Here is a 25,469-nt window from a genome sequence, read left to right as displayed (position 1 = left end):
AATTGATGAGTATCGCAGCTTCATAACTACTGTGCTGTAGAGGTGAAGTTCAATTGTAATGACAAGCATTGGTTTATTTATTTTCCTTCTTTTCAAAATACATCTTTACAGGTTAATGTTGCATACTTTTTTTTTTTTTTTTTTTTTTTTTTACAATTGTTTATTAGTTCAACATTACATGCTTATGCCAGTAATGATGTCTACAGGTAAAAATAGCAGTTAAAGAAGTGCTAAGGGGTTCTGAGGAACACCAGCCCAAACCATGATGGATCCTCCTCTTTGTACTACAGAGAAGATACAGGAAAAAATAACATCCCAGAGATAATCTGATGATATCCTGAGAGTGTAAAGGAGGGATGCAATGAAAGACAAAACCACCTGAAAAGTGTGACCTTTAGCTGCAAGATGGCTTTGAAATAACAGCTAATCATTTCGGGAGTTAATCAGCCTTTTTATGTGCTGCAGTAGTTTTTATTTATTTTTCCTAAGTAGAATGTGATTCTAACTGGAGCAGATTCATCGCCTTTAATCCTTCTCCCTGCAAGTTTCAGAACATCCTCCTCTCCATTGCTGTGGAGTCGGTGCTGAAGTAGCAGCAGATGGAGCAGATGTCAGTGTCAACACCCGGCGTGTGCACAGATATGCAAGACTTTCTCAGACCACCCACACATTTTCTTCTCCGGCCGACTGCTTCTTGCTCCCCACTCTCTCCTCGCGGTGATAAACTCCTGCTGACCTCCTTAGAGAAAGGAACAGGTGAATCAGTATTTAACACATGCTCACACAGCTCACCCTGACACATACAGGTTTCACATCAAAATAGAGATGATTAATCAGAGCTTAGACATGATTCGATCTATTATTTACAACAAGTTAACACATTTTTGAAGGGAAATTATAAATTTTTATATTTTACTGGTTTATAAGAACAGATGGAGCCTGGAAATTTGATTAAAAAGTGTTTCAAGGGTCTGTTAAGGACAAAAGTTGTTTTTACACTGTGATGCACTTCATTCACACCTTTGATCTATTTATATTTTATTTATGTTCACAAAGCGGGTTTTGTTTAGCTTATCATTTTGCCACATTATACAATGATACTTTCCTTTTTTGTTTAGGTTTCCTTTTAAGCACATTTTACTCAGCTTTCCTGTTTCAACTCTCTTCTTAACCTTAACATTGGATTTTTACCTTGTATTAACAGCTGTGCATCATTATGAACTATTTTTACACACACAGAAACTGTCTGAATAATCATAAATTATGCCTCATAGGGCTTTTCCTCTCATTGTTGGATTGAGCCATGACATACATTAGTGTGTATTTACTTACTTATTACCAGATTGCTGTAAATATCTTCTCCAGGTATGTTTCCTTGCAGGGAGGTCAAATGTATCTACCCAAACACGTAAGATCAGTCCAATCATGAGGACAGACTCAAACTCAGATACATGCTTTGCAATTTAATCCTAGTTTTTATTGGATGTTTTCATTCTCAGTCCATAAATCTATCTGGTAAAGTGTTAGCAAAGGAAGACCAGCCAGCAGGCATCAAGTTACTGTGTCTCCCTGAGATGACTTCTTTTTTATCAGGAAGCCAAGAATGTTTCCATGTCTGACACCGTTTCTGTAACTGTGATCTATCTGGACTTGCTGCCAACGCTGGTGGCAAATATTCTTCAGACACTCCATAAGGTAGCGTTGAATGTTTCTCGACTTTCAACCATATAAACAAAATCATGTTTGAATATTATTGCAGATGCATACTCCTCGAAAAAATTTTCCAATGCTTTGTTCATTTTACTTTGACTTTTTGTGGAACACTGCAAAAAATGGAAATCTAAATTAGTAATTTTTTTCTTAAACTAAGTGCATTTGTTCTTGAATTTAGGAGGTCAGTGAGATACTTTGCCAATGGAACAAGGCAATTTACATTTAAATTTAGAAAAAGCAACCGCATTGTCTTATTTCAAGTGCATATTAGTTAATAATTTTATTTTAAGAGTAAAACTACTCATTCCATGGCAATTTATCCCATTTACCTACTAAACTGAAGGGTTAATACGTTTGATTTTTACTTATTTCAAGACAATTTTTGCAGTGAAAAGCTTGACTTAACCCTTTAAATAGTTTCTATCTGCTACCTCTTATGGGTGAGGACAATACAGATTAAGAAGCCCGAGTCATCTGAGATCTAAATAAAAACTTAATAATCAGAGAGGTTGAACAAATGTTGATCCAAAACCTATGAAATATGATATCAAGCTTGGACTCATTGGAGGACAAATGAATGTCATTCAAAGAGTTTTCTATGAAAATTGATGATTCAAACTGAAGGCATTAAAACTATGAATTAACACATGTGGAAATATATACTTAACAAAAAAGTGTGAAACAACTGAAAAAATGTCTTATATTCTAGGTTGTTCAAAGTAGCCACCTTTTGCTTTGATTAAGGTTGCTTAGCACTTGTTGGCCCTTTTCCCTTCACTCTGTGGTCCAGCTAACTCCAAACCATCTCGATTGGGTTCAGGTCCGGTGATTGTGGAGTCCAGGTCATCTAGCACAGCACCCTATCACTGTCCTCTTGGTCCAAAAGCCCTTAAACAGCCTGGAGGTGTGTTTGGGGTCATTGTCCTCTTGAAAAATAAATGAAGGTCCAACTAAACGCAAACCGGATGGAATAGCATGCTGCAAGATGCTGTGGTAGCCATGCTGGTTCAGTATGCCTTCAATTTTGAATAAATCCCCAACAGTGTCACCAGCAAAGCACCCCCACACCATCACACCTCCTCCTCCATGTTTCACGGTGGGAACCAGGTATGTAGAGTCTATCCGTTCACCTTTTCTGCGTCACACAAAGACACGATAGTTGGAACCAAGGATCTCAAATTTGGCCTCATCAGACCAAAGCACAGATTTCCACTGGTCTACAGTAATGTCCATTCCTTGTGTTCTTTAGCCCAAGCAAGTCTCTTCTGCTTGTTGCCTGTCCTTAGCAGTGGTTTCATAGCAGCTATTTTACCATGAAGGCCTGATTCATACCATCTCCTCTTAACAGTTGTTCTAAAAATGTGTCTGCTGCTAGAATTCTGTGTGGCATTGACCTGGTCTCTAATCTGAGCTGCTGTTAACCTGTGATTTCTGAGGCTGGTGACTCTGATGAAGTTTTCCTCCGCAGCAGAGGGGACTCTTGGACTTCCTTTTCTGAGACGGTCCTCATGTGAGCCAGTTTCTTTGGAGAGTTTGATGGTTTTTTGCAACTGCACATGGGGACACTTTTGCCAATTTTTCTTACTGACTGACCTTCATTTCTTAAAGTAATGATGGCCACTCATTTTCCTTTACTTAGCTGCTTTTTTCTTGCTATAATACAAATTCGAACAGTGTATTCAGTAGGACTATCAGCTGTGTATCCACCTGACCTCTGCACAACAAAACTGATGGTCCCAACCCCATTTATAAGGTAAGAAATCCCACTTATTAAATCTGACAGAGGACGTGAAGTGAAAGTATATATGTATATATATATATATATATATATATATATATATATATATATATATATATATATATATATATAAATATACGTGTGTGTGTGTGTGTATATATATTCTCTCTATATATATATCTATATATATATATATGTATATATATATATATATATATATATATTTAATCATTAATATTTTTATTAGTAAAGAATTAAAAGTATTTCTTAGAGCTTATTTTGATTTATTAAGTTTATTTTCATGACTTCAGCATAAAGATATTAGGAAACATTCCAGAGTGAATCATGTTTTTTTTTTTTTTTTTTTTACCTTTAAGGAAATGCAAATAGAAACCACAAAGTGTACAAGGAAAGATCGATCCATTGGTTTTAGACCTTCTCCTCTGCTGGTATCTTATTGATTTTTAACTTTGGTTCCATTCAAGCAAAAAGCAGGAAGATGTCTCCCTCATCTTTGCTTTGCAATGTCGTACGACTCTTTAAAGAGCACAAACACACAGACACACAGCCATGCTTCTGTCTCTATCTTTGTGAGGACCCTCGTCTCCTTATACCTGAACGATCACCTCTAATTGTATCACTCCAGTCTAAATTAGTTCATCACAAAGCAAGGTAAACACACATATATCCCCTCTCTGCTCTGCCTGCTGATTAACATGGAGGTAAACCCATCAACAGGAGGAGGAGAGGAGGGGCAGCTCACATTCACCCTGTTGCTCACACTCATCTGCCGGGCAGAGGAGTCGTGACTAACCAGAGCAGCGAGGTCTGCCGTATCCAACCCCTCCACCACCACAACCCCCCCTCCAACCCATCTGTGTGCTTCTTCTTTCCACTGACTCACATTCAGAAGCAAGCTGTGCAGAACTCGGAAAGCTAATCTTAATGAATTAAGATGAGAAACCTCCGCTGCACCACGTCCTGTTTTCATCTGCACAGCAGCAAATGTGTGTTTTAGATGTCAGAGCAGTTTTGATCAGAGTGGGAAGGAAGCGTAGCCCTGCTTGTGCAAAGCCCCTTCCCTCCTCTCGCATGTTGCCATAACAAACATTTAGATCCCATGTCTGTTTCATCCCCATCACAGCTGGAGCAACCAGGGGGCGCCTGTTGGATCAGCAGCAACTTTATTTAGACCTACACTCACACTCCTGCATCTCCACCTCTGCTGACCACAAAAAACACTTTCCATCCCCCTCGTATCACCATCATCTCTCTCTTTCACACACACACATCAGCACGGACAGAAATAAACCTCTAGTGTTACAAGGCGGTGGGGATCATCTCATCCACACTTTGGTTTGCTTTCTCAGTGATAATAAGTTGGATTAGTTGGAGACACTGCTATCCTGATGACCAGCGCCGCCACAATCAAATTATAACTATTTAAATGCAATGAATTTCCCCAATTTTCCTCTGCTGCATTGGTCAAACAAAAAGAAGAAAACAAAAGTGAAGACAACACCAACCCCTTCAATACTTTTAGATCTATGGGTTCTCCTCTACTCTAACCATATAAACTACCCAAACTTAGCTAAAAGAAAAATCAACAAAAAAACTATAGAATTTGGGATAAAAACAAAGAAAATACAAGTTGAGCTCTTTCATAAGATTGTAGAGGAACTCTTAAATAGTTTCTTTACTGCACGTGTCCATTAGATGAGGGGCTCTGTAATTAATTAATTATATCTAACAATGAAAAGGTAATGACAGGAATATTGTCGAAAACTTAAAATAGCCATCCAGCATTGTTACCTGCTAAACAGGGCAGGGTTGTGGAAAAACTAAATGATGTTCATCTGTTAAATAAGGCTCCATATTATTAATTACCTTATTTTGTGTATTATAAGGCGTGTAACAATAACTAATTCCCAGTAATAATAAGAAAACAAGTCAAATATTACTAGTCCCACTACATGCGAAAATAATCCATCCAAACGCCTCAATTAAAACCCCCATCACCCCCAATTCATTATGATCCCTGGTGTTTTATAATAGATGAGCGCTGTCGTAAAATTATACACAGAAAAAAGAGTAAAATACTTTATAAAAGGTAAAAACAGGAATATTGAACACAAAAAGCGAAGCAACAATTCATCTGTTAAGTTTGAGTCTCTGAAAGAAAACAATTAAGCTCACAAGTTTTTACATTTCCCTTGTTGTGTTCGACTTAGCTTTGTCTTTTTGCTTTTATTGTTTTTACCCCTAGGAAAGAATTGAGAAGGCACAGATATAAAGGCAAAAAAACAAACAAAAAAACAAAAAAAGAAAACTCATTTTAATCTTTTATATTATATCCCAGATAAACCCTCAAAATATTTGCTGCAGAGTCAATGACACAATGAAAGTGAATCTCTACTGTTGCCTCATTCTCATCCAGGAGGAGCAAATGACTCTGTGCCCTAAAATGACTTGGCATTATATAAATAACCTAAATTTAATTGAGTTCATTATAATTTTCATTAGTCTAGGATGTTAGGAGTTATTTAGGGATGGTATTATTGCTTAATTAATTTTGTTTAAGATGAAAATTAGAAAAATATGGGAGCCCCCTAAATATTGACAGTATTTGACGAAGTCTAATACTATAGACTACTATATATATATATATATATATATATATATATATATATATATATATATATATATATATATATATATATATATATATATATATATATATATATATATATATATATATAATATATATATATATATTCGTTGCCCATAGGAAGACGTTACTTGGATATATTAAAATCAAATATCTTCGGAACAGCTCCAAACAAAATTAATATGGGTGAGTAGAACATGATGTAATAAAGTAAAATCAAGGGGCCAATGTAGAAAAACCGGTGTTCCCCTTTAATTAGTTGAACCAACTCAGCAAGCAAACTTTGTCAAAGAACTAAACTTCCTCCAAACGAGGGAACAGCAGAGATGGTACATAACCTTCCCCTGGCTGCCAGAAACATGCAAACAAACAAACTTCCCACTAACTAGAGAAAACACTGGAGCAGAATCTGTGTTTCTGGTTGGCAGAGTTAGAGGCAGCTTTACCCACTTACCTACGGAAGGACTGTTACCAATAAGCCCCAGAGGAGAGATCCATACCAGAACTGAGCATGCTCTTCAGTTTTTAACATCTGCTGAAGCTATTAAATGTGAAGAAGCTGGCTGAAAATGCTGGAGCTACCCTTTTCTGAGTCTGAGAGGTGCTCTCTGCCAGGTAATGCTCATAATTTAGGATTTTTAAGAAGGAGAAATGGTAAAGGAGCAGCCACATCTGAGCAGGTTACTGATCTGGATGTTTGATGCATGCAGAATTTTGCAGTTACATCCCAATGGCGGCCTATCTGGTGTTGCAGGCGCTCAGGGTTAATCAGTGTTACATCCCCACTGATTCAGAGCAGACAGCTCCTTCACCAAGCAGCTGCAGGTGCTTGTTATTACGGGCGATGGTGTCATTGTAAATTTTCAGGCTACATGGCAGACACTCTTCCCACAATGCCTCTGACTCATCTGACATTTCAGCATAGAGCTGGTTCCCCTCTTCACATCGCCAAATTTTGTTTTACCCTTTTCTTAACCATACTAATTCTGAATGCAGTTTTCCCAATTTTCCATTATCTTCCCCTGGGTGAAACAGGTGCACTCAGACACAATTTCAGAAATATCTCAGACAGGCCTGTTCATCGCTAAAATGCAGAAAAAGTGCCCCCAAACTGTTTTCATTTCTATGATTTGGTCGGTACTGTGCTGTTTGTTTCCACATGATTGAACTGGGAATGTAATTAGGGATGACTGAGGCAGGGGCCATAGGTTTACGGGGAGCGTAATATCTCCCCCAGGAGCTCTTTGAAATGGGATTGAGTTTGGAAGGCATGTCTAATTATGGCTTTGCACACGGATGTATCCACTAAGGGCTTGCACAGAGAGCCCTGCAGATGCAGCAGCGATCCTGAAGGTCTCGGTTATGGAAGTTTCTTTCAGGGCTTCAATAATAAGGTTTGAAACAACCGATCTAAAAAGAACTGTTGGTTTATTTTTTTTCTCAGTATGCCTGCAGCCCACCATGCCAAGGCAACATTAAATCAGTCATGTTTGTGGGGTTGCTGCATGTAAACATATTGCTGCAGCAGAGTGTGGCCTTATAGTGTACAGTGCACTAGAGATCACAGTGGTCCCTTTAAAAACATAACAGATTTTAAAACAGATATTTGAAAAAAACATTCTAGTACATAATATTTTATCCTATACATATAAATAGATATTTTGTGCTGTTTTTCTCCCATTGTCTACTTTTATTAACTGTTTCTATTTTAACAATATCCATATAATCGGATAAGATTCTTTTTATTTTAAGGCTAAACTTTGGGAAATATAATGAACTCATTGCAGAGGTGAAATATTAATGAGAGCATCAGACCTAAGGTTGAAATTTTGGAGGTTTGTAGAAAAACATCTTAACTTTATGAAAAACATAAGAATGAATATCAAAATAAACCCATTATTGAGATTTAAAGGCTTCTTCAAAATCTTCTACAATATATCTCTTATTTTTCTTATTAGCAGCAATTCACATTGAATTACTCAAACTAACATCATGCACACAGACGCTCTCCCCATTCACAACACATTACAAGACAAACAGGTCCAATTTTGAGTCACTCAGTCCAGGTTATGTCAGACATTTCCAGTCTTAGTCTCAGGTTCTGATCCAGTTTCAATTAGAACTGTGTATATTTTTCCAAAGGTAGCACAGAATCACTGACTCATGAGTGCTTTCTATGATACAACGCTAAAAACCATTACACAAAGTTAATGACACACAGTTTTAACAGTGGCTTTATGAGGAACAGAAACACAGATAGCATTACTCTCTATAATAACAATAATAATGATAACAATAATACATTTTATTCATATTTGCCTTTGAAGACACTCAAGATCCCCTCACATAGTGTAACAATATGTATGAAACACTGTTAGAATAAATATATGTATATAGAAATCTTGTGGATAATAAAATAGACTGGCACAGGCCTCACTCTGTCCACCGATACATACATCATACCTATTAATATACTAGATGCTACATTTCTACATTTTTCTTTTGAGAATGTTTTGTCTTGGTATTTTCTTGGAAGGGTGTTTCTTCTTTGTGTGTTTTTAATGATTTGTTTCCATTTTTGTCTGCGTATTATGACAGTAAAGATTCTTGATTGATACTTGTTTATTGTGCAACAATGAGGGAGGAAAAGAACGGTCGAGAAGAAGAACTGTTTTAGTAAAGCTACAGAATGTAATAATTTCATTGGTGAGAATTTAAACATGCAGCAATTCTGATTTTACAGCCAACAAAATAAGAGCTATAAACTCAGGACAACCAATAATACAAACTGAATCACTGATGGCAAATTTAACTTGCACTTTCTAATAACAAAATTGCTCAACCAAATTGAGTTTAAACGTCGAAACCAGTGTTGGTTCACTTCTTTTGTTACTTTTGCCTCTGAAAACACAGAGGCGTCAGGGTCATGCAGGCAGACCTTCACTAATTCCTTCATTTATCGCCAACCCTGTGGTTCAACAAGTGGTAGCTAGTAATGCAATGGGGGGCCCTTGGCCTACAATTGTAACACGGAGTGGTTTATCTTGAAAAAAAAAAAAAAAAAAAACTTAACAGAACACTACCGTTACACCACATTATGCATTTAGTTCCGACTTCTTATAGTGTTACAGCAAGTCATGAGTCCTTCTCATCATCATCTTCATCAGTCCTGGGGTTCTGCTCAGCTGTGACTGTATCTCTATCCTGGATAGAGGCATTAGCTGAGCCGCTGACATCATCACTTTTAATTATAGATGATAGAGTTGGGCCTGTTTTTTGTTTTGTTTTTGTTTTTTTCTTTAGTCCTGTTTTTCTCCTAAACATAACTATGTGCATAACTATTTCATCCTTTTTAATATGAAAACTGGCCAGAGTCTACCTGCTTAGCCATTTCTGTCCTAAACAGAGCCAAAGGTGGGGCTAGTTTACCTTTAACTTTTTTATGGATCAGTGCTTCCAGTTCCTTTTGTGTTTTCTTCTGACTAAGCAAACAGCTGCTTAGTCAGGGGTTCCGACTTTTCATGCATGTGGGGATTAGAAAACATTTAAACAATATCTGTATAATTAAAAAAAAAGGTCTCAGTTAAATGCCTTAAAGAAACATGTTTTGTGAATTGGTCCATGAATATAGTTAAAGAACATATTCAGCAACCATATAAAAAGCAACCATCTTAAAGTAGCACTTGGGTATTTGCAGAAATAAGGAGAGTGGCGTGGTTTGGGGCATAGAGGTTGGAATCCTGAGGTTGTGAGTTAAAAACCCATTCCCACAGACTGCCACTCTGGCTCTCTGAGCAAGACTCTTAACCCCCAATTGCTCCCTGGGGCCCCACGATGGCGGCCCACTGCTTCCCAAGGGGATGGGTTAAATGCAGAGGTAAACAATGTGAGATCAATAAAACAGTTACATTAACATGAAATGTTCTCAAGTAATTTTATTTCTATTTAGTGTATCACAAAATTGAAATAACATGATATTCCAACATTATTCCTTAAAGGAATAGTACACCCAAAACATGATTAGCCTTCATTTTCTACTCACCTCCATGCTGAACAACACTCTGGAGTACTTTTTTGATATCTCAAATGCATCTGGAGATCTGGGAGACTTCTTGCTGTCTGCTGACATTCAAATAATGGAGGTCTATGGCGCCCGAGACAGAAAGGTCCACAAAAGTCCACAAAAACTTGTCAATATTCCTCCATACTGCTCGTCCAATGTAATCCAAGTGTCCTGAGTGGGTAGCATCCAGAATTTACTCGAAACGAAGTCATTTAGAACGTTTTAGAGCCTAAACAGTAGTGTATAGGATTTCCTAATAGCGCCCCCATGCGCGCTCACGATTCTACGGAAGCCGGCAGACCAAACCAGCGCATTCAGCTCGGCAAAGAACTCATGCTCTTCCTCAACACTGAAGTCCTCAGACATTTTTCTTTCGTTGTTTCTTTCTTTGCACAGGTAAACAGCACATTTCTTCTTCTACGCTTGCATTATCGGCAGACCAGACGCTGAATGCGCACTTCCTTCCGGTTTGGTCTGCCGGCTTCCGTAGAATCGTGAGCGCGCATGGGGGCGCTATTAGGAAATCCTATACACTACTGTTTATGCTCTAAAAACATTCTAAATGACTTCGTTTCGAGTAAATTCTGGATGCTACCCACTCAGGACACTTGGATTACATTGGACGAGCAGTATGGAGGAATATTGACACGTTTTTGTGGACTTTTATGGACCTTTCTGTCTCGGGCGCCATGGACCTCCATTATTTGAATGTCAGCAGACAGCAAGAAGCCTCCCAGATCTCCAGATGCATTTGAGATATCAAAAAAGTACTCCAGAGTGTTGTTCAGCATGGAGGTGAGTAGAAAATGAAGGCTAATCATGTTTTGGGTGTACTATTCCTTTAAGTGGGGCATCATTTTACTGTCTTCATAATTATTTTGAGTAACTGGGACATTTATTGTCCAACATGTAAGATTTAATTGCCTACAACTCAAATGTGTTGTGCTCTCAAAAGATATTGCATATTTACTAACTCTCCCAATTTACATAGGAGACTCCCAATTTTTAAGGTTATCTCCCACCAAGCTCCCATTCAGTATTCTCCCACTAATCCGCTGATTTTTCAGTGAAGACAAAAGATATATTTGTGTTGGGAGCTGGAGAAGTTCCACCTTTCTCCAGCAGAGTCCGCCGTGGATCCTCTGAGGGAGCCTCCTGCACAGCTGCAGCTCGTCTAGATCATCAGAGGATCCACTACTTAAGCTGTCTTCAGACCTTGCCTCAACGCCGCAGTGTTGTTCCAGTTGGTCAGCGCTTAAGCCTAGATCCTCAGAGTAAATCTATGACTTTTGAATCCAGCTTGGATTCTAACCCCTGTGTCTGTTTTCCAGGAAACCTGTGCCTCCTCTGTGAAAGCTCTGGAAGAGCTAACCTGCCGAGCCGACCCTCTGAGCCAAACCTGAAGATTCACAGAGAACCTCCAAGCAGCTCTGGACTTGAGCTGGGTAACCCAAAGCCAAGGTCTGTTCTAAGTAGACGTGAGACGCTGAAGCAGCTACGGACTCTGCTGATGAACTCTTCTCCTGAACCAACAGTGACTCTCCCAAAGCTAACCTCAAGAACCCTCAAGGTACAATCAGTAGACTTCTGGAAATCAAACCTCTGTTGGCAACGCTAACTGAACTGTCTCTCACGCAGACTCCGGTGAACCAGAATCCAGGCCCCGAACCTGAACCAGAATATTCAGTGTGTTTGTGCAAAATAAAACTGTTAAACTTTCATCCTTGTGTCCGTCAGTGGTGTTCTGCATTCTTGGGTCGCTTTCAGTGAACCCATCATGACAGAACACTGCGGCCAAACTCAAGGCCCAGCAGAACATCTCCGTCAACTTTTGGAGGAGCGGGATGCCCAAATTCACAGACAAGTTCAAGCTCTGAGTGAGTTAAACTCCCGTATAGAATTCCAAGACCATGTTGTCCGAAACTTCACCAGTCGTTTAAACAATGCTAACGCTACACCAGTTCCACAACCATTTCCGGGTCCAGTTCCACCTCCGAGGTCACCGGCAGTGACGTCATCTGAGTTCCGCCCTAGTCTTCCAGAAAGATTTTCTGGTAACATGAAAGAATGCAAAGGATTTTTATTTCAGTGTCGTTTGATTTTTATGAACTCCCCTGGCAGCTTTCCCACGGACTACAAGAAAATAACCTTTATTCTCTCTCAGCTAACAGGAAGAGCCTTTGAGTGGGCTCAGGCAAGATTTGCCACCGACGATAGCTTAAACTGCTATTACTCAGACTTCATTTCTGAATTTAACCAGGTATTCAACCAAGAAACTGACCAAACTATTGATTCTAGAGCTCTTTTCAATCTTAAACAGGGAAACTCTTCGGTGGCTGAATTTTCTATTGACTTCCGGGTTAAAGCGGCAGCTTCCGGATGGAACCAGAGCGCCTTAAAGGGAGCCTTTTTCATGGCATTAAACGAGCACATTAAAGATGAACTCGCAACCCTCGACGAACCTGCTACCCTCGAAGATTTAATTCGCCTCTCCATCAGATTAGATAATAGAATTCGAGCCAGAAACAGTTCTAAGAAGCAGGGTACACTTTCTTCTGCCTCACATAACGTGACTGTTTGTTCTCCCTCTACAGAGCAGCTGCCCATTCAGAGGCCTAAGCCCCAGTCTCTACCGTTGCCTGTTCAGGCCTCTCATTCGGGTGAAAAGGATGTCGAACCCATGCAGGTGGGACACACCAGGCTCACTCCAGAGGAGAGACAAAGGCGTATTCTAAGCAAACTATGTATCTACTGTGGTGAGAGTGGACACTTCATTGCCTCCTGCCCGGCTAAATCAAAAGCCTGGGCCCGCCAGAGGATCTGAGGAGTCTGGCGGGCCAAATAAACACTAAGAAATCTCCTCGTCTATTGCTGCCTGCCACACTTTTCTGTGCTAACCAGAGCCTCTCCTTCTCTGCATTCATCGACTCAGGCTGTGAATGTAACCTTATCGATTCTAACCTCGTCCAGCAACTCCAAATTGATACTATTCCTCTGGCCCAGCCTCTCTGTGTATCCGCTATTGACGGAAGAAGACTTCATCAAGTTACCCACCAAACTCAGCCCCTCGAGCTACTTCTGTCAGGTAACCACCGAGAGACTATAACATTTTTTGTTTTTCCCTCTGCATGTTCTCCGCTGGTGCTCGGTTTCGAATGGTTGGAGAAGCATAATCCTCACATTACCTGGACTAAACGTCACCTGGAATCATGGTCCATCTCATGCCACGAGACATGCCTTCGTTCTGCTGCCCCCTTGGTGGGGTCTCCTAGAGGTGGGGGGGAGATGGACTCTCCTGACCTTTCTTCAGTTCCCTCTGAGTACCATGATCTTGCCCCTGTCTTCAGTAAGGTCAGTGCGACGTCCCTACCTCCACACAGACCATACGATTGTGCCATTGAACTTCTACCTGGTGCTCCTTTACCTAGCAGTAGATTGTATAACATTTCTAAGCCCGAGAGAGAAACAATGGAAAAGTACATCAACGAATCACTAGCTGCTGGAATAATTCGCCCTTCATCTTCTCCATTGGGCGCCGGGTTCTTCTTCGTGGGAAAAAAGGAATGTTCCCTGAGACCTTGTATTGACTATCGAGGTTTGAACCAGATCACTATTAAAAATAAATACCCACTGCCTCTTCTCGCCTCTGCTTTTGAGCCCGTACAGGGGGCTACTGTATTTTCTAAACTGGATTTAAGAAACGCTTATCATCTCCTTAGGATCCGTGAAGGCGACGAGTGGAAAACTGCCTTCAAAACACCCTTGGGCCAATTCGAATATCTGGTTATGCCCTTTGGTCTAACCAACGCTCCAGCCTGCTTCCAGGCCCTCGTTAACGATGTTCTAAGAGACTTTCTCAACGTATTTGTTTTTGTGTACATTGATGACATTCTCATTTACTCCAAGGACCTCGATGAACATAAAAGACATGTCCGTCTTGTTTTACAGAGACTGCTGGAGAATAAACTGTTCGTGAAAGCCGAGAAGTGCGAATTTCATCAACCATCAGTCACCTTTTTGGGGTTTGTGCTCGAGGGCGGCCAGGTTAAACCATCAGAGGACAAGATTAAGGCAGTTTTAGACTGGCCAGTTCCAGAGAACCGCAAACAACTTCAAAGGTTTTTGGGTTTTGCTAACTTCTACCGTCGGTTTATCAGAAACTACAGCCAGACCGCCCTTCCTTTAACTTCTCTGACCTCTGTAAAACGCAGTTTTCAGTGGACTCCCGAGGCTCAAGCAGCATTTGAAAAATTAAAGTCATTGTTTTCCAGAGCCCCAGTCCTCATGCAACCTGATCCAGCTAAGCAATTCATCCTAGAGGTGGATGCTTCAGATTCCGGTGTTGGAGCAGTCCTTTCCCAGAGACTAGACTCTGATCAGAAGATACACCCCTTTGCTTTCTTCTCCCGTAGGCTTTCTTCCGCTGAGCAGAACTATGATGTGGGTGACCGAGAACTCCTGGCCATTAAACTGGCACTGGAGGAATGGAGGCATTGGCTGGAGGGAGCTGAGCACCCGGTTCTTGTTTGGACAGACCACAAGAACCTGGCTTACATCCAGTCAACAAAACAAGCTAATCCTCGCCAATCCAGGTGGTCAATCTTCTTTTCTCGGTTCAATCTAATCATCTCCTACAGACCCGGATCCAAGAACGTGAAGCCCGATTCTCTCTCTCGTCTCTACTCCGTCGATCATCCCGAGACACCTGAACCTGTCCTTCCGGCTTCATGTACAGTTGGAATGGTCAACTGGGAGATAACTGACCTCATCAACTCAGCCCTGGCCACTGAACCCGATCCAGGTAACGGTCCATCTAATCGTACATATGTTCCATCTTCTGTCAGGTCCCGTCTCATCCAGTCGATGCATGCCGCCAAATTCTCTGCTCATCCAGGAGTCAGTAGAACAGTAGCTCTCATCTCCAGACGCTTCTGGTGGCCCACTCTCCACAGGGACGTAAAGGAGTATGTGTTGGCTTGTCCCACATGTGCCCATAACAAAGCCTCACACCAACCTCCTTCTGGCCTGCTTCAACCACTTCCTGTTCCCTCGCGTCCCTGGTCCCATATCGCCATTGATTTCGTCACCGGTCTCCCTGTCTCTCGAGGTATGTCTACCATATTTACTTTTGTTGACCGCTTCTCGAAGTCCTGCCACCTTATTCCCCTCAGAAAACTTCCCACGGCCTTCCAGACTGCCCAGCTTCTCATCAAGCATGTTTTCCGGTTACACGGCATTCCCCAAGAGATCCTCTCGGACAGAGGCCCGCAGTTCATCTCCCAGGTCTGGAAGGCATTCTGTTCTGCTCTCGGCTGCAAACCCTCTCTCACCTCTGGTTACCACCCCCAATCGAATGGTCAGACTGAACGCATGAATCAGCAATTGGAATCCACCCTTCACTGCCTCACGTCTAACAACCCCGTGGATTGGAGCCAATTTCTGCCATGGATAGAATACGCCCATAACTCCCTCAGATCTGCATCCACTGGACAATCCCCATTTCAGGTCAGTCTCGGCTATCAACCACCTCTTTTTCCCGCAGACGAGAGAGAGATTTCGGTGCAGTCCGTCAACCATCACATCCGCCGTTACCAAAGGATCTGGAGGGAAACCATCGCCACTCTCAACCAGTCATCAGAAGCGACTAAGCGCTTCGCCGACGCCCGGAGACGTCCCGCCCCCGAGTACGCCGAAGGCCAGGAGGTATGGCTGTCCACTCGAGACATCCCCCTCAAGGAATCTCCCCTAGATTCATCGGACCCTACAGGATCACTCGAGTCATCAACCCTTCAGCCGTCCGTCTCCAATTACCTCAGTCCCTCCGGATCCACCCCACCTTCCACGTGTCCCAGATCAAGCCTGTCTCCTCGAGCCCTCTGTGCCCTCCGTCCGACTCCCCACCACCCACCCTGGAGGTCGATGGACATCCGGCCTTCACGGTTCGCCGCATCGTGGACTCCCGTCGACGAGGTCGCGGATGGCAGTACCTCGTCGACTGGGAAGGCTACGGACCGGAGGATCGCCAGTGGGTTCCGGGCTCGTACATCCTCGATCCTGCCCTTATCGAGGAGTACGAGCGCTCCTGCCCATCAACCTCTTCTGGACCGCCAAGGGGCGGTCGTTGAGGGGGGGTACTGTTTGGAGCTGGAGAAGTTCCACCTATCTCCAGCAGAGTCCGCCGTGGATCCTCTGAGGGAGCCTCTTGCACAGCTGTAGCTCGTCTAGATCATCAGAGGATCCACTACTTAAGCTGTCTTCAGACCTTGCCTCAACGCCGCAGTGTTGTTCCAGTTGGTCAGCGCTTAAGCCTAGATCCTCAGAGTAAATCTATGACTTTTGAATCCAGCTTGGATTCTAACCCCTGTGTCTGTTTTCCAGGAAACCTGTGCCTCCTCTGTGAAAGCTCTGGAAGAGCTAACCTGCCGAGCCGACCCTCTGAGCCAAACCTGAAGATTCACAGAGAACCTCCAAGCAGCTCTGGACTTGAGCTGGGTAACCCAAAGCCAAGGTCTGTTCTAAGTAGACGTGAGACGCTGAAGCAGCTACGTACTCTGCTGATGAACTCTTCTCCTGAACCAACAGTGACTCTCCCAAAGCTAACCTCAAGAACCCTCAAGGTACAATCAGTAGACTTCTGGAAATCCAACCTCTGTTGGCAACGCTAACTGAACTGTCTCTCACGCAGACTCCGGTGAACCAGAATCCAGGCCCCGAACCTGAACCAGAATATTCAGTGTGTTTGTGCAAAATAAAACTGTTAAACTTTCATCCTTGTGTCCGTCAGTGGTGTTCTGCATTCTTGGGTCGCTTTCAGTGAACCCATCATGACAATTTGTCTCTGTATCCCGGCATCCTGGTTGCCAGATCCTTTTCTGTATCTCTACTGTTATCAAATTAAAAAATTTCTTTAAGTTGCAATTTTAAATACATTTTCTTTTTATCATTGCATGAATTTAAAGTTCAAGTTCAGTTCCTGTGGCCACTTTTCTTCCTGGCAACAGCTAATCAATCCTTTAGATGGTGGCAGGCGGTGTTAATCACTTTTTAATTTCATGTGCTATACTCCATACTAAATGCATTAGGGTTGGGGTTGCAATGTAACTGCCTTATTATTTAGTACTATTATTTGTCCTTTAAAATCATTAACTGAATATCAAAGAAACATTTTATTCAAAATAAGCTTCCTTAATCAGGTTTAAAATACAAGGCAAGAAATTACAAATAATTACCCCATGGGCTGATACGTCCATAAAAAAACAACCTCCCTATTTTTCACAACCCGATATTGGCAGTTATGTATAATCTACTGTACCTATAGATAGATAGATAGATAGATAGATAGATAGATAGATAGATAGATAGATAGATAGATAGATAGATAGGTCCAATGTTTCAATTACAATAAACACAATATACTCATATACAGCAACCCAAAAGAAAGAAGAAAAAAAAGACACCAGGCCTCTGAACATCAGTTCAACATCTACTGAACCCGCCTCCTTCATTTTATTTCTCCTGGGTGAGCCAAATGCTCATCTTTGCCTGACCAAACAGAAAATTAACCAAACAAATACTGTGTTGTAAACCAGCCACCACTAGATAGATAGATAGATAGATAGATAGATAGATAGATAGATAGATAGATAGATAGATAGATAGACTTTTTTCTGTAAAATTAATACATTTATTCTGCACCACCTTGCAATCACCTATAAGTTTAGTTTGAGCCCCATCCTTCACCAGTAGAAAATCCCATAATCATGGTAAAGCAATAAGCTCCTCCTCTTGCCCCGCCCACTTTGTGGGGCACTGATCACCCCTCATAGCGGAGGCAGCGCTGCTCTGTCCTCCTCAGACAGCGGACAGAACCTGCCGGATGTACCGATGGCTTTGCTCCCTGCTCACTTCCCGGTGATGTTGGCGTGTGTTTCTGCTTATTGGTGCCATCCTGCCGGCGGTGTGTCCGGTCAGAGCGACTGACCGTGGATGTTTGGCAGCAGGGAAGCGCTCCGGCTTGGCTTGTTTCTTCAGGCATTAACGGCGCTTTAAAAACACCTCCACCAGTGCTGGAGTGAGAACCGACTGGTAAGTTGAGTTTGGCCACTGATGTGGGCTCAATGTCTGCATCATGCTGACCTCAGTTCAGATTATTTTAAAATAAAAAGAATAAAAGACACTTGTTTATTACATATGGGTTAAATTAGATTGAATTCGCTTCGTTTTGTATACAAATAAAAAAGAAAAAAGTGCTGAAAAGAAACTCATTTTAGTTCTGCTTTTTTATGAGCAATTTTCATTTCTATTTTTATTATTGCATCGTAAGTTAGGAGCGCGCGCACATCTCGCGTCATTAACACGTGGATGAGCAGCGCGCGCACACAGAGAGGCGCTCCCCATTCACAGTCTTAAACAACAATCATTTACAGAGAAAACCCACGAGAATTATTTCGTTAATGAATAAACACTCAAATGTAACACAAAGTGCTTGTTTAGTCAAGTTAATGGAACAATATTCTCTAACCCGCAAGCCTTAATTAGTTGACTGTTATTATTTATTGGATGGATAAAATAACAAAATATAGACAGATTGCAATCAGTAACAAAGAAAAAAAAAACACACAAAACAAGCACACAAAAAAACCCAAAACAAAAAATAAAAATGTTACTAAATATGACTTTTTTTGTCAATGTCTTTTTTATACATTACTTCCTTTACCAACGTATTTAGATATTTACACAGAATGTAATTACAAGGCGTTGTTTTGTAATTTGTATGTAGACGAAAAATTAATACATAAAAAAACAACTTTAAAAGCCTTTATATTTTACTTTAACTTTACAAAACTAATTAATGCATGTTCAAGAAACGTTAAGCTTTTTTTCAATGCACACAAAAAGCACTTTTGGTGTTATGGGACATTTCTTTCAACATCAATTAGAGAGAGTTAAGAATAACAAAAGATCAGATCCATTTATTTTCCTTTCATGTCTGCTGCAGTGATTGGGATTTATTAATTTGGCATTAAAAGCGTCTCTGAGTAAAATATATGACAGCAAAAACAAAAGGGCTAACTTGCCATGTCATAGTAGGCGACATTTAATTCACTCCCTCTCTCTTCTCTGTTCTCAGCATTTGCAACATTTAAGATGTCAGGTTGGTGTCTGTTTAATACGTTCTTAAAACTTTGCTTTAAAATAAAAAATACTGGACTTGTTATATTTCATAAGGGATTTGAAAGAAACACTATATTGAGTTTTAAAGAATAAGCCTTATTTCCTTGCCTTCTGTTTTTTTTATTTAGGGTCACCAGATTATTTCTGTTAGCCAGTTGCCAGAATAAATATTATTTGATCAAAAATAACTTTATTGCTTTTTAGGAGTCAGACGTTTGCATATGTCTGTCTACCTTCAAGTGATTTTGGAACAACGCGATTATGCTATGGGTTTGCTGATACGTAGGTTTACAAGTTAGATACATGGATTTGGATGTATTTTAAAGAAATCCCTCAGAAGGTAAAGTCTCTATGATCCTTGGGTATTTTTTAGACACCTGAATTTCTCACCTGTTGACTCAATATATCAAACCACATTACAGTTCAGAAAGTAGAAGGTCCTCCATGCAGCATCCTACAACATCCAAACTAGGCCCTTGAAGTATGTTTTTGTTGGACTGGAAACAAGTCCAGAGGGACTTGTAGAGATAAGCTTGGAACATTCAATCAAAAGTTTATCAGCAGCATTTTGAGCAAGTTACAGGAAATCAACTTTGTTTTGTTAAGACTAGTGATGAATGAATTTAGAAACTCCTATGCAAGAGAAAATGAATAAAAAAAATTGCAATACCCATATTTGCAGTGGATATTGGAGCATTCAGTTTGTTTGATGCTAAAAACAAGAATAACGTTTGGTATACATTCAAATATGGGCCAATGATTTTTAATGGTAGTTTAATGTGTGAGAAAAAAAAATGTGATTCAAAAACAGTCTGAGGAACCAAGGCAGACATTAGAACATCCTACAGTCTTTCAAATTCACCAAAAAGTAATAAAGTTGTTGGTTTCATCAGTATAGCAGTTATAGCACATGTTCCCTATCTTAAAAGGTTATATAAGGAAAGAGAAGAAAGCAATAAAAAGGGGCCAAGGAAAGAACAATGTGGAACCCCATGGTTCATTTGGAATGGGAGAATATTCGTGTCCAGTCGTAGAATCTAAATGCTAGGCTCTTGTATGTGTTGGCTAATATGTGTGATTTAGTCCCTTTATGCTGATAATATAAGTGGTAGGAAGAAGAACAAGGTTCATCAACCTTGGACGTCTTGTGCAAAACATTACCTATTGTCACTCTTGTGCATAACACATGCCAACTACTGTGTAGCCTGTGTAATATTTCACTTATTTTATAAGGTCAGTACATCTCTGCAGTACACTAAGTGCAATAATCCAAGTCAACTGTGTAGACTTTCCTTAGCTCTCTACTTGCTGGTTTTTTATATTTAAAGGAAACACGTTCCATGACATTACAACTTTTTATAATTTTTGTTTGTACAATACACACTCTTTTTGTTTTGTCTGTTGTATTCTTATCTTTAATGGCATCTTGCTTTAACTCTGCCCGTTGTACTCTACTGGAACCAGAATCTCCCTGAAGGAGTAATCCCAAGGGATAAATAAAGTTAAGTTTAAGTCTAAATGCAGCAGTATATTTGACTACGTCCAAAATCCTGTGGGCTGCTCTGCTGCTTGCATGAATTAGAAAGACAGAAGTTTCAGGAAATGTTGGTTTGTCACAGTTTTCTGAAGTGATCTAATGAAGAACAAGAATTTTAGTCGTGTTTTTTCACATTAGGTTCGGGAGCCAGTTGTCAAGTCTCTAATTTCACTTTCAGGTTTTTTCCTCAGCTTTCATGACATTTTACTAAAAGGTTAAGAAAAACAACCTCCTGTTGAATTCCTCTGTGTGTTTCTGAGCTTTGTCTCTTGTGAAACCTCCCGTGCTTCCAGACTTCACTCTGCTTGAATAAGTAGATCACTTTCTACCGAGCCACGGCATCAGCAACCTTCCCTCGGTTTTGCGTTTTCACTCGTCTTGTATAATGAACTGACTGGTGGCGTTCTGACGATTCGGCTCTCATCCAGTGTTGTGAGAGCAAGTTCCGAGCCGTCGTTCTACTTTTCCATGTGGATCGTGTTCCCAGTTAGTGATAGTGGAGAGGGAACCAGACCCCTGTGGAATCCCATTGGAGTGGGCATAGCATGAGGAGATTTGTGATCTTTTACCACCTGTTGACAGATCCTGTAAAATGCATTACATTTTCCTCCTCTTCGAATAAATTCTGGGCTGCGGTGCAACTCTGCTGCTCTGGTCCTCTAATTGCTGTTGACCCTCACTGCGTTCGTTTGATTGGCATTGAGCTGCGGTTTCTCCAATGCACAGTAGACTTTTTCTGTAGCGACAGCTTGTGCATAATTCTCCCTCCTCCGCTCTGTGCAGCTTCACTCCTGCCCAGCCTGGGGTATAAATAACTACATGGAAGAAGCAAATCTCAGCTAAAGCCCAGTGCTCTGTGGTATATCAGCACTTTGGGCAGGGCCAGTCTGGGATAATATGGTTCACTTATCATCTTTACCTCTGGTGATGTTGAGTGAGTTTCCCTAGCAGCCAGTTTCTATCTCTTTCTTTTTTTTTTTTAAAGCAAACTGATGCATCAAATGTGAATTACAGATCCTCTGTTTCTCATTTTAGCAACATAAACATGCTCTTTAATATAGCAGGACCCCTAAAAGGTACAGAAACAAAGAGGCTAACAAAAGAAATAATATACAGTGATTAGAACAGAGCAATTGTTGACCTCTAATTAACATGGGGGCACACAAACTCCATGCAGAAAGGCTGGATATTGAACACAGGACCTCCTCGCTGCAAAGCACAGCCAATGCAGCCCACTTGGGCAAACATTTAGTAAAGCTCGGTGAGTGAATATTTGTGACACGTACCAAACTGCTTCTCACAGCAGCTGTTTTTTTTTTCTTCTTTATAGTCCTGCAGGAAAAACACTTCGGTTGACAAGAACAGGAAGGGACAAAAGTGTGAACTATGAAATGCAATAGTGTGAAACGTTAAGCCCACAGCTGCTTCATCTCAGCTGACAGGTATTAATACAAGGCCTGGGCTATTAATTGATTTTATCAATTAATCTGTTTTTTTGTTTTGTTTGTTTGTTTTTAACCAATCCACTCCTTGGGCTTCCATAGTTCAGAGTGACATAAGTTCATCACTTTTTGTTCTTAGATGTGTACTTATAACAGATGAATTATCTCACATTATAATATTGCTGCAAACACTTAGTCTTTTATATTTTGATTGTGTGTTTTGAAACATGGTTTCACAGCTCAAATGTCATTGCCCTTTAAATAAAGGTCACCTTTTAGAGGGGATGGTTGAAGTCAAAGCTAGTTTTTTAAAGTACTATATCACATTTGTCATTGATTTTATAAAACTTATACAAGAAAATAAGTTGACTAATCATATTAAGTAGGAAAAAGTATGACATCAGATTTTTAAGCCATGTCGCCCAGCTCTAATATATACAGAAGCAAATTTCCATTCATTTTTTTAAAGCTGTCATTTCAACTTACCTTTTAGTTAAAATAAACACAAAACAACCTCAGATTTTAATGTCAATTTATGCTCTTAAAAACAGCCAAACATACTTTCATCACCAGTAGCCATGAAGACGAGGAGTAATTTGTATGTAGGAGCCATGGATGGATGAATATGAGATGAGGTGAGGTTATTTCACCCCCCCTCAGGGCCCCTCCAGTCACACGGCAGGAGGAAGCACGACCAGGCCTGCAGCTCGGAGGCCGTTCCACCTGAATGCTGAAACAGCAGAGAGACAAGTCCTGCAGTCTGAGACATGACACCTAAGCATCCACTGAAATCCTTATATATATATTTGTATATATTTCTGTTATATAGTGCATAAAGGTTGATCTCAGATTTATAGATGCTGCTTTTTGACTAGATCTGTACCATAACCATCAGGTTGTTGTTTTTTGCTGCCTCTTTGACAGTGACTTTAGGGACATAAAGAAAAACAGGTTAGAGAAATAGTAAAAAAAAAAATGCAACAAAAAGTATGGAGGTCATTTTTCACCCATGTTTTCATTTCCAACCCTATTATGTCTCGTGTCTATACAGGTCTTATTCCTATATAGCCACTGGTACATTCATCTAGCCTAATTAAAAAAGCTTGCATCATTCTAAGCCTTATTTAACACACAATTATGCCTTAGATTTTAGATGGTATAAGGCTGAATTGGTGATAAAATGTTTGTTTTTTTCTGTCTATTCTCAACTATTGTCTTTCTATATCCAGCCTGAATTGTTTAAAAGCCTGTAATAAAGCAGTCATCTGAAAGTAAGCAAACATACATATCTTGATAATCATAACTGACCTAAAACAGGGAAGGTTTAGTTTGATTTAATGTACTTTTTCTGTAAATAACTCTATTTTGCAGTCTGGTCATGGGCCAACATGATTATAGCCTCTTTGTTGGTTACAAGGTTGGTAAGAAATTTCATAATTTTCCAAAATCTTGGTCTATGAATGTTGAATAAAAGTGTCACAAGACTGGAGCCTTGGGGAACTCCACGTGTCATTTTAGTCTGTTGTCAAATACTTTGTCTGTCATACAAAGTATGGTGATTATAATAGACAACACTAAGATCAAGGTACACCAGTACAGAGATTTTAGATGTATTTAAAATGTTAAAACTGATTAATTGCTTTGGCTTGGTCAGAAAACTGATGGTAGGCAAATGTAGAGATTGTTTTTTTAATGATCTTTGCCAAAAATGCCAGGCTTTCTACAGGTCTGTTATAATTTATTTATTCAGGAAGAATTTTAATCAGTGTATTTTTTTAGGGCCTGAATTTATGATTAAACTGAAAACAATTTAGTTTAAAAGATCAATAAAATTGTGTCTTGATGTCTTTCAGGAGCTGTCTGGTGGGCCCTACTGTGCTATGGTTCTAAGAACCTGAAGTTTCTCCCTTACAGAAAGCTTTTTAATCCCATCTTGAATCCTACGTGATTCCTCGATGGGTTCCCGTAGCCAGAGCTTCTTCCATAACCACCATCACCACCACCATCGCAGCTCCATGGTGCCCGCCACAGTGCCAAGGCTGCTGCAGGAGACTGGGAGTCTGCTGGGGGGCATTGCTCAAATCACACCAAACCTCTTTCTCAGCAGAGGGAATGTAGCTTCCAACCGCAGCCTGCTTCTATCCAAAGGAATCACCTGCGTGGTCAACGCCACTATCGAGCTGCCCAACTTCAACTGGCCACACATGGAGTATGTGAAGGTCCCGCTGGCAGATATGCCTCACTCGCCCATCTCCTTGTATTTTGACAGCGTGGCCGACAAGATCCACAGCGTCGGACGCAAACGAGGTGCTGTGCTGGTGCACTGCGCGGCCGGGGTGAGCCGGTCGGCCTCGCTGTGCCTGGCGTACCTGATGAAGTACCACCGCGTGTCTCTGGCTGAAGCCCATGCTTGGGTCAAGGCCCGCCGTCCTGTCATCAGGCCCAATGGGGGCTTCTGGCGCCAGCTGATCGATTATGAGAGGAAGCTGTTTGGCATGAACTCTGTTAAGATGGTGCAGACGCCCTATGGTATCATGCCTGATGTTTACCAAAGGGACCGCAGGACCCTCGCTCCTTACTGGGGCCTGTGAACGTCTGTGCTGCCCGTCCGTTCACAGTGAGGGATTAAGGTGACTTTAATCCGCAGTCCTGGCAGGCTGAGACCTGTTCCTGTCAGGTGAAGTAAGATGTGTGATTGTAGATGTTTCTGAAGCTTATTTACCGAAAAAGAACAAAGGAAATTTAACCAAACGATGTTGATCGATGGTGCTGCTGTTTAGCCTAGGAGTTTGAAGCAAAGCAACTTAAAGCCTAAAATACGTCAACCCCAATGATCCGATGGTACCATGCTGGACTTAACACCCACAGATTTAGAAGATTTAGAAGATTTTAAAGGTTCTGTTTCCTGGTGTGCTGTCCCCAGTGCCAGAGAAGACAAGCAATGCTGAGGGGGTGTTTAATGTTCCCGAGCCCCTGCAGCTCTGACAGTGATGTCCCTTTCCTGACGTGGTGTCATGTGGTGATATTGTGTCAGTTTCCCAGTGATATTTAATGTGAAGGGCAGCAGCATGCTCTGAATTAATGGTAGCATTAAAGAAAAGTCTGCAGAAAAATAAAACACAGGCAAAATGTTC

General features: G+C 40.9%; 1 protein-coding gene across 2 annotated transcripts; it reads left to right on the top strand.

The window, feature by feature from the left end:
- Positions 1-17,984: 17,984 nt before the first annotated feature.
- Positions 17,985-25,210, top strand: dusp14 (dual specificity phosphatase 14). Of its 2 annotated transcripts, none has more exons than XM_038303455.1 (2): positions 17,985-18,267; positions 24,189-25,210. In XM_038303455.1, exon 2 carries the CDS (start codon positions 24,291-24,293, stop codon positions 24,924-24,926), a length of 636 nt encoding a protein of 211 aa, XP_038159383.1. In that variant the 5' UTR covers positions 17,985-18,267; positions 24,189-24,290; the 3' UTR covers positions 24,927-25,210. The 2 variants fall into 2 exon arrangements, with proteins under 2 accessions (XP_038159383.1, XP_038159384.1); XM_038303456.1 differs by lacking the exon at positions 17,985-18,267 and adding an exon at positions 22,884-22,970.
- The last annotated feature ends 259 nt before the right edge of the window (positions 25,211-25,469 follow it).

The sequence above is a fragment of the Cyprinodon tularosa genome, unplaced genomic scaffold (genome assembly GCF_016077235.1).
Source record: "Cyprinodon tularosa strain WSP-4 unplaced genomic scaffold, ASM1607723v1 ctg51, whole genome shotgun sequence".
NCBI lineage: Eukaryota > Metazoa > Chordata > Actinopteri > Cyprinodontiformes > Cyprinodontidae > Cyprinodon > Cyprinodon tularosa.
The sequence above is the reverse complement of the archived record's forward strand: the minus strand, read 5'-3'. Positions and strand labels throughout refer to the sequence as shown.